Here is a 9,945-nt window from a genome sequence, read left to right on the forward strand (position 1 = left end):
ACCACTGCTCTGGACTTAGTGGGATGCCCTTACCGACATAGATGCGTTGCCCAGTGTTGCCGTGGGGAGTGTCATCCCCTATGAAGGTGGCCCTGGGTTGTAGGAGAAGGAGAGAAAGCTGAGTAGGTCATGGATAGCAATCCAGTACCCAGCATTTCTAAGTTGTCTCTGCTTCCTTTCCTGCCTCTAGAGTCCTGCCTGAGTTCCTGCCCCAACGTCGCTCAGTAACAGACGGGAACCTAGAAGATAGAGTGAGACAAACTCTTTCCTCCTCAAGTTGACGGCTATGATGAGATTGTTCTTCTTGTTGCCTACTTGTTCTTCCCTTTTTTTTGAAAGTTGTCTCTGTTTATTGTTCTTAGAAAGATGATATTACATGTTTTCTCATGGGCTCTCTGTCTCTCACTGTGTCTCTCTCTGTCTCTGTCTCTGTCTGTATTTGTGTGTTTGAGTGTGTATATATGTATGTTAGTGTGTGTTTATGTGTGCGCATGTGTGTGTGTTTGTGTGTGTGTGTTTGTGTTTTTGTGTACGTATGAGTGTTTCTGTGTGTATGTGCGTTTGTGAGTGTGTGTGTGTGTGTGTGTGTGTGTGTGTGTGTGTGCTTTCCAGGCTTAAAATATCCCCAAGGCTGTAAATCGCAGCAGGTGCCTAGAGAAGGTAGATGAAGGGGGGAAAAGGGGGAAAAATCATGTCCTTTGAGTTAACCCCACATTGAGGTCAGCCACATAGTGGACCAAAGTCAAATAATGGCAGAGGAGTCATAAGAGCAGAGAGAGAGTAAAACTCAAAGTGTGAAGGAAAATGTGCTTAAAATACGATACAAGGGAGAAAAAGAAGACGGTGCACTAAGAAAAGTAGACAGAATTTAAAAAGCTGCCATAAGTTGTTAAGCTCTAAGTACATTTAAAAAAATTATAATGTTCATGTGGAATGGAATTATTGGGAAGAGGGAAGGGAGGGTCAGAGTGTAGTGGGGACAGGGGAGGGTTCTGAAAAGGATCCTTTTGAAGATCTGAAGAAATATGTGACACAAACAATTAATGTGCCCTGTAATTTACAAGTAAATTCCACACTTACCTGCATCCAGTATTCTGTCTACCCATATTTCAAAAACAAAATTACCTCATCTATTTCATCCTGTTTTGCTGCATTTGATCTAATAAATTCCTTGTAACCAGAAGTGCTGGTAAATTTTAAAGACATTTAAAATATGCCTGGTTGATATCGAGTTTGGCGTCAGTTTATCCCGACTTTGGAAGCAGGTCCAGGAGGTAATTTTTCCTCGCTCTTTGCAAAGAATCCATAATTCATGATTGCCATTGACTTGAATACATGGTATTTAATCCTGTCAAATTCCAGCTTTGTTTGAATAAAAATGACCCTCCTCTAATTGTGGGTTTTGATAAAGCTAATTTTGGGGTGCTATCCAGTGGGCTGCCTCGGAGGGAGAGCCTAGCATAATTTCTGATACGGAGAATGGCTTAAAGATTACCAAAGGAAAGATAGGAGCTGGGAAAATAACCACCAAGGATGTTGGTGACACAGAAACCAAAGACATTTCAGAAAAATAAATGCATGAACAGAGCTACTTGGGCAGACTGTGACTCGAGTCATCAGAATATTTGGGTAGGGACTTTATTTTGGGTCTCCAGGAGGCCACATGAGAAGTTAAACCTAGATGCTGGACGTTTCTAAGCGTAACTAGGTTAGGAAATGGCCTGAGAGCGCTTCTATGACGTAAGCAGAGCCTGGATGATGTCACAGAGCACTGGGCGGAGGTTGCGCTTCTCTTCCACTTGGGGGCACTAGACTCCGCTGAAGGTGGGTTCACTATCTTCGCAGCGGGCTGTGGAAGCCAGTTCAGCTCCTGAACCCCACAATTGCTCAACAGCCTTTAGGTGCCTGACCGGTTTCCGAAGACAGAATCTGGACGACTAGGACATTTTCTCTCGGTAAATACATTTATGAAGATAACTGGGACCCTTGTAGCCCAGAAAGCTAAAACTTCTCCCTGGTACAGCGAGTAACCGTATGTTCTGATGTCTTCCACTTTTGAGAGCTCGGAGGACGGTCTAGGCTAGTCAGTCTAAGAGTTTATTATCCTTTGATAAAAATATGTAATTCATAATCCTACTAAAATGCTCCTCTCTGTGCCTGTGCATTTTAGGAGAAAATATTTCTTAGTTTTTTGTTTGGTTTTGTTTTGTTTTTTTTTTTTTTTTGGAGCTGAGGACCGAACCCAGGGCCTTCTGCTTGCTAGACAACTGCTCTACCACTGAGCTAAATCCCAACCCCAGGAGATATTATTTCTAAATGGCTGTTGTTGCCTACACAAAAGACTCTTGTTGCGGTCGAAGATGCAACAGCTTCGCGGAATAAACCTGGGTCTGGGTCAGGATGCACCGTACAGAAAGCCAGTGGACTGGTGTCCTGTGTCTCTGGGCAGACAAATGTGGATGTTGCCACATAGTTCATAGTTAGAGGGTAGAAGAGGGGTGTGGCCACCCTTCTGGCTCCTTTGCTATCCTTTCTCTGTTCTGCTTGCTTAAAGTGGGGACAGGGATACTTAATCCCACACTGACCTAGCCATTCAAGGAGAGGTTCCTCAGCAGAGGCAAAGTGCCTGGGGCTGAAGAAATGTGTCTGAATATGTTATTCTGAGCTGTAGAGAACCAGTTGTTCATTTCCCTTTGAACTTTAGATTTTGATTTTTGAGACAGGGTTTTACTGTGCGTAGCTTTGGCTACCCTGGAACTAACTCTGTAGACCAGGCTGGACTTGATCTCACAGAGGTCTGCCTCCCTCTGCCTCTTGAGTGCTGGAATTAAAGGTGTGCTCCACCATTGCCCAGCCCTCCTATGAACTTCTGATTTTGACAGAATTAGATTCAGATGCTGAAACCTGTTTACCATCCCCTTCCTCACCTGCTCCAAAGTTCTCTTAGACAAGAGCCTTGGTCCAGCGCCCTCCCCACCCCACCCCCATTGTTCTTGCAGGCACTCACATGACAGAGGCACCAGCATTGTGTCTGGTTTAAGCAGGTGAGCTCTACAAACCCAGGCCACGGGCAAGTATGAAGCCTGAACAGAGAACGATAGCCACAAGACAGTGGACCAGGATACCGTGGCCTACCACACTAGGTCTACAGCCAAGAAGAAGAGGATGTCTCTGAGGAGGATGAGCGCACCATCCAACCAGAAGCGGAGGAGGAGGAGGCCTTCTCCCCAGGCCCTGGGGAACATTGTGGGCTGCAGAATTTCTCACGGATGGAAGGAAGGTGATGAGCCCATCACCCAATGGACGGCCATCGTTCTAGATCAACTGCCAACAAATCCCTCTCTCTATCTGGTCAAGTATGACGGAATTGACTGTGTCTATGGACTGGAACTTCACAGCGATGAGAGGATTTTAAAGCTTAAGGTCTTGCCTCACAAAGTAGTGCCTCACAAGGTCTTTCCTCACGTGAAAGATGCCCATCTCGCAAGAGCCGTGGTTGGCCGAGCTGTGGAGCATAAATTTGAGGGCAAACATGGCTATAAGGACAACTGGAGGGGGGTGGTCCTAGCCCAGGTGCCGATCATGAAAGACTGGTTTTACATCACATACGAGAAAGATCCAGCCCTTTACATTCACCAGCTCCTGGATGATTACACAGAAGGTAACCTCCGTATCATTCCAGAGATTCCTCCAGCAGAGGTGAAGTCAGACATTGACAGCGACATCTTAACAGGTCAATGTGTGCAGTTCACCAGAGGCAACGGGTCCAAAAAGATCGGCAAAGTCATTTACCAAGTTCCAGGCAAGCCTTCCGTGTACTTATCAAGTTTGATGGCAACGTCCACATCTACGTTTATACTCTGGTGGAAAAGATCTGTTAAGGTGAAATTCACAAAGTAGGGGGACATAGATGGGGAATTTATAGGATTGGGGGGAAAATGTTTTTATGTGTTTTAGATAAACAAGGGCCTTTGACAACCCCAGTATCCTTTCCAGTGGAATTTGTTTTTGCTCTAAAATTAAAATGTGCGATGTGACGTGTTGTATGTGCACACTTTGGTGGAGGAGACGGGCTGTGGTGCATGGAACATGGAGAGGAAGCCGGAAAGGTCAAGGCTGTGAACAGTAAGTCTGATGTCACATAGACTAAAGCAAACAGGACTGAGCTGGTCTGGTCTTTAGGGAGAGAAAAGAACTGGAGATGAGGCTTAGAGGAGCAAGGATGGCACGGGGGAAAAAAGATGGATGTTTAGGAAGCAGTGGAGAGGCGCCAGACATAGACAGACTCTCTGAGGTGAAGTTTGAGGGAGAGACAGACTGTTGGGGAAAGAGTGGGAGGGAACAGGGAGGTGGTCTTGGAACTCAAGGGGAAACCCAATAAACTGATCCAAGCAGACTGAGAATCAGAGAAGGTCGGGGATTGTTTGACTAACGAAACCTAATGAAACCTGTTTCTCATCTGTAGATGTATTATTTTTAATTATGTGTGGGGGGGCAGGTCATGAACACAGGAGACCACAGAGACAAGAATAGTCAGGTCCCCTGGAGCTGGAATTAAAGGTGGGTGGGAGCCATTGGACATGAGCTCAAAGAACAAATCCACTTCCTATTTCAAAGCAGATGAGCTCTTAATCCATTAGTCATCTCTCCAGGCTCCTAAAGTCATCTTTTTAAATACATCCAACCTTCACATGCAGAGAAGAGACCAGGATGAGGGTAAGAAAGATTAAATTGATGGGGATGTGGAAGAAAGACTAAAGAACACATGAGGGAGTAGAGGACACTGAGGGACGCAGGAATTCCAAATGTAGTTCTCAAAAAGTGAAGCAGGAGACCAGGAAGAACAGAAAAGGTCTAGAATGAGTTGAACTTGGGCCGCATCCATATTGGTCTCCTTGGTTCCTTAAAGAACAGCCAACCATCACTACAGAATGTGGATGTGAGGGGGAGGCTTCCCCGGAGGACATTTTAACGAGGATAACTCAAGAGTAGTGAATATCAAACTCAGTTTATATCTATCGTTTCCTGAAAGTATCATAAAGCCCATTATTTTGTATGATCAGTAAACAGTAATTTACAAGGGAAGATGAGGAGGCTGTGAGCTTCTGTCAGGTGTTACCTGGATCCTGTGTTTAGCTTCCCTGAGCACGTTAGACTCTGTTGCATCCTGTAATATTTTTTGAGGTCTCTTCTCAATGCCCCTAGATGACCACAAAGAGCTCCTGCACTGGCTTGTCCTGCCTGGATATCCTTCGACTGGATGGCTTCCTACACACCTGCGGGCCCTGTTACCATATCTAGCCCCCGGAAGTTCCCGTCTTTTACTCACATGTAAGCTTATCCTCAGAAAACTCTTGATGGTGCCTCCAATGAAGAGGTGCTGAGCTCTTTCCTGTGCCGTTTGCCGTGACTTTAAAATGGTTTGCGGGGGTTGGGGATTTAGCTCAGCAGTACAGCCCTTGCCTAGGAAGTGCAAGGCCCTGGATTTGGTCCCCAGATCCCAAAAAAAGATCCAAAAAATAAAATAAAATAAAATAAAATAAAATAAAATAAAATGCTTTGCGGTTCCTGACCATGTAGCTCTCTCCTCCTGAGAAGCCCCTGTGCACTCCATGGGGTCTCACTGAGCCACATCTACACTCCAAGAGTTTCTTTGGAGACAACCTTATCTTGGACTCATTCATTGCTGTTTCTTCTCTAGAATAAGATTCTCACTGCAGGACTTGAAAATACTTTCTATCGTTGATTAATTCTGCTATTTGGGGGTTTTTATACTGGCTGGTTGTCTGACGGTTTCATTGCTGCGAAAAGACACCATGACCAAGGCAACTTATAAGGGACAACATTTTTTGTTTTGTTTTTTTTGTTTTTTTTTTTCGGAGCTGGGGACCGAACCCAGGGCCTTGTGCTTCCTAGGCAAGCGCTCTACCACTGAGCTAAATCCCCAACCCCAAGTGACAACATTTAATTAGGGCAGGCTTTCAGGTTCAGAAGTTCAGTCTATTTTCATCAAGGCAGGAATCATGGAAGCATCTAGACAGACATGGTGTTGGAGAAGAAGCATATCACCCCCACAGTGATATGCTTCCTCCAACAAGGCCACTCCTACTCTCACAAGGCCACGCCTCCTACTTGTGCCACACTTCCCATGGGACAATCACATTCTAACCACCGCCCTGATTTTATGCCAACTGGACACAAGCTAGAGTCATCAGAGAAGAGGGCGCCTCAGTTGAGAACATGCGTCCATAAGATCCAGCAGTAGGGCATTTTCTTAGTGATTGGTGGGGGAGGGCCCAGCCCAGTGTGAGGGGCACCATTCCTAGGCTGGTGGTCCTGGGTTCTATAAGAAAGCAAGCTAAGCAAGACATGAGGAGCAAGACAGTAAGCAGTGACACTCCATAGCCTCTGCTTCAGTTCCTGCCTCCAGGATCCTCTCCTGTTTGAGTTCCTGTCCCACTTCCTTTGGTGATGAGCACCAATGTAGAAGTGTAAGCTGAAGAAACCTTTTCCTCCCTAAATTGCTCTTTGTTCACCGTGTTTCCTTACAACAATAGGAACCCCAAGTAAGACAATTTCCTATAGAAACAGTGATTCTAGTAGAGCCACAGACGCTTACTTCATAAACTCAAATAGAGACGTATAGACACTTTGTTTTAATTTAAAGGTAAGACTTGCTCATGTACTTACCTGTGACGTTCTAGTTTGCTTCCTTCTCTCCGTGATGAATGCCACGATCAAAACTAACTTGGCAAGGAAAGGGTTATTTGCCTTACAGGTTACAGACCATCACTGAGGGAAACCAGAGCAGGAGCTTGAAGCGGTAACAAGGAGCACTGCTTGTTGACCTGCTCCCTGTCTCAGTCATTGTTCTGTTGCTGTGAAGAGACACCATGGTCAAGGCAACTACTATAATGAAAGCATGTAATTGGAGGATAACTTATAGTTTCAGACGTCTGGTCCATCATCATGGCAGGGAGCATAACACTGGAGCAATAGAGAGCTACTGCTCTGTAAGCAGAGAGAGACAGAGAGAGAAAGAGAGAGAGAGACAGAGAGACAGAGAGAGAAAGAGAGAGAGACAGAGACAGAGAGAGACAGAGACAGAGAGAGACAGAGACACAGAGATTGAGACAGAGAGAGAGGCAGAGAGAGACAGAGAGAGAGACAGAGACAGAGAGAGAAAGAGAAAGACAGAGACAGAGAGAGACAGAGAGAGAGAGAAGAGAGAGAGAGAGAATCTGGGAAAGCATGGGGCTCTTGAAAACTCAAACCCCACCCTTGTCGACACCCCCACTTCCTCCAATGAGGCACACCTCTTAATTCTTCTAATCCTTGAAAATTCTGTCACTCCCTGTTAACTAAATATTCAAATAAATGACAGTGGGTGCCTTTCTTATTCAAACCGCCACACTCCCCATGGCTTGCTCCATTACTATTTCTTACAGCCTAAAAGGCTATTCTTTTTATACATGACTACTGATGAACTTGCCCACAATGGTGGGCCCTCCCACAACAATCATTAATCAAGAAAATGTTCCATAGACTTGCCCAAAAACTAATCTAATGGAGGCAGTTCTTGAATTGTTATCTCTTCTCAGTTGGCTCCAGATTGTCAAATTGGGGGAAAAAAAGAGAGAGAGAGACCCCGCACCATAATGTTTTTCTTATTCCATGTTACGTCCTCACCACCAGCCACTCCCTTCTCTCAGTGTATAGACCCACTTCCCTGTATCGCAGAACTGAAGAGTAACTACTGTCACCAACATGAACACTCGAGGATATGTGACAAGAAATGAATACATTCTACAGCTCCCAACACCAAGCAAAAACATTTTAGTGTGTGCTGCACTTACTGGGAGACTGTCAGTCACTGACCATTTAATTGGTCACAGTAGACCACAGAAGCAAAAAGTCACAACCTACATATCGTCTCCTCTCAGCAGGAGACAAAGCCGTTTCTCAAAACCCATGAGTCTATCTGTAGGCTTATATTTTTTTCAAAAAATACTTTATTTAGGGTTCTTAAACACTTCAACCACCCTTCTAGCCCACGAACCAGAGGTAGCAGAGAGAGAAAGTTAACAGGAAAAGGGAGAGAGTAGTGGACCTATTTAGAAGTAATTCTTTGGGGCAACTCCAATCTTCATTGTGAGTACAGTCCAATATCAAACACAAAACAGGAATCAGTAGCAGTGCCTTGACCTGGCAGAGACCACAAAGCTCTAACCAACAAGAAGCAGCAGAAGCAGCGAGAGGTGGCCCGAATAGCACAGGCTCTTTTGTGCATTTCTCATTATGGATAGAAGACCAGCAAAGATCATCAAAGTATTGCTTGGTGTAGCAATGTAAAAATATCCTCTCCCTCTCTGTGGGATTACATTTATGTTCTCCGTAAACATCCTGTCCCCCTTCAAGCATGTGCTCCAGCGAAATATCACATGCCTTCTCATATGTCTGCTTCAGCAAAACATCCTCTCCTAACATAGCTTCCAGAAAAACATCCTGTGACACAAGTGAGTTTCCAAAGAAACCAAAATTTTTCCACTTCATCTAGCTTTTTCTCACACTCGGCCGTGACATCACAAAACATATAATGGCCATCTTGCAAAGGTCCTAGCGCCCAGCTCTACCAGCCACTGGAGCTTCTGCAATTGCACTCCGTGAGACTCAGACCCTATTGCGAGCACAACCTTCAGTTATCCCCGTAAACATTGTGATCTCTCCATTTTCGCTCTCAGCCAATAGTTGTCCAACTTCCAGCCAACTCAGCTGTTACCAGGAAAACCCTCATTAAGAAATCCAATTAATTTGACTTGATTTATTTTCCCTGACAGAATGGAGTGTTCTCCCTGCATGGTTACACTGGTGTCTGAATCATCTGTAATAAAACCCAATACTATTACGATAAAAGTCAAAGGAACTATGACAAATAGCAAATCACATGACAAGCATCACAGTTGGCCAAGCCTTTTCTGCAGCTTTATTGAAGTATAATTTACATACTTAAAAAATCTATTTTAAGTGTGTAATTTAATGATTTTAAAGCAAAATTTATAGCTTCTTTCCCTTTTTTAATAATCATTTCCCACTAGTTCATACGATATCGAAGTCTATTAAAAACACAGAAGTGAAGTCAGGAGAAGGACTAAACGGGAAGCAGCAAGGTTCTTGATTTCCTAAGACAACAGATACATTGGCAGAATCTTCTGGAGAAAACCACTTGGGAAACATTTGGTCTTCTTTTAGCGTGCAGCCTCCAGACAAATAGTTTAAAAGATTAAGTCATGGGTCCACCTACATTAAATCCAGACCTGACCTGGTATGGTCAGCATCACTTTTGGCCACTTTCATGTTAATCACATTCATCACTCTTACAATTTGCCTAGCAACTGACATAGTAAACAAACTTATTTTGGTTCATGATTTCATAGCTTTTGGTCAATGGTCACATAACCATGAAAGGGGCACGATAGAGCTCAATTGCTAACCTCACTGTCATCCGAGAAGCAACAACACAGGAAGAGAACAAGGACAAAAAAACTCCCTCCAAGACATGTCCCAAATGACCACGTCCCTTAATTTCCTATCTCCTAGTTTCCCGCCACCTTCATACACATCCGTCAACAGATGAACTCATTGATTACAGCCCACAGGGTCCAATCGATTTTCATAGTCCCACCTTTGAACATTTTACTGGGACAATGTGTATCTTAAAAAAATAGTGTAGGACCAGAAGGTTGTGTCAGAGGTCTAAACTTCACCTCACACTAGGAAGAGCTGGGTAGATTTAACAACATCACCTATTTCTTTCTAGTAAAGAGCTTCACCATGTCTGCATTGCAGCATTTTGTCTGGGGTGAGATACCATCAGAAGTCAATTGTAAAGACGCCCCCCACCATGTATTTACTTGAATGAAAAATGGGACATCTATAGACAAACAC

The 9,945-nt window shown here is 44.3% G+C and overlaps 1 protein-coding gene across 1 annotated transcript; it reads left to right on the top strand.

Moving 5' to 3' along the window:
* The first annotated feature begins 3,165 nt into the window (after positions 1–3,165).
* Positions 3,166–3,900, top strand: LOC134481117 (Y-linked testis-specific protein 1-like). Its single transcript, XM_087577164.1, has one exon. The coding sequence runs from the start codon at positions 3,166–3,168 to the stop codon at positions 3,898–3,900; it is 735 nt and encodes a 244-aa protein (XP_087433290.1).
* The last annotated feature ends 6,045 nt before the right edge of the window (positions 3,901–9,945 follow it).

Source organism: Rattus norvegicus, chromosome 11 (genome assembly GCF_021556685.1).
Source record: "Rattus norvegicus strain SHRSP/BbbUtx chromosome 11, alternate assembly SHRSP_T2T, whole genome shotgun sequence".
Classification (NCBI taxonomy): Eukaryota; Metazoa; Chordata; class Mammalia; order Rodentia; family Muridae; genus Rattus; species Rattus norvegicus.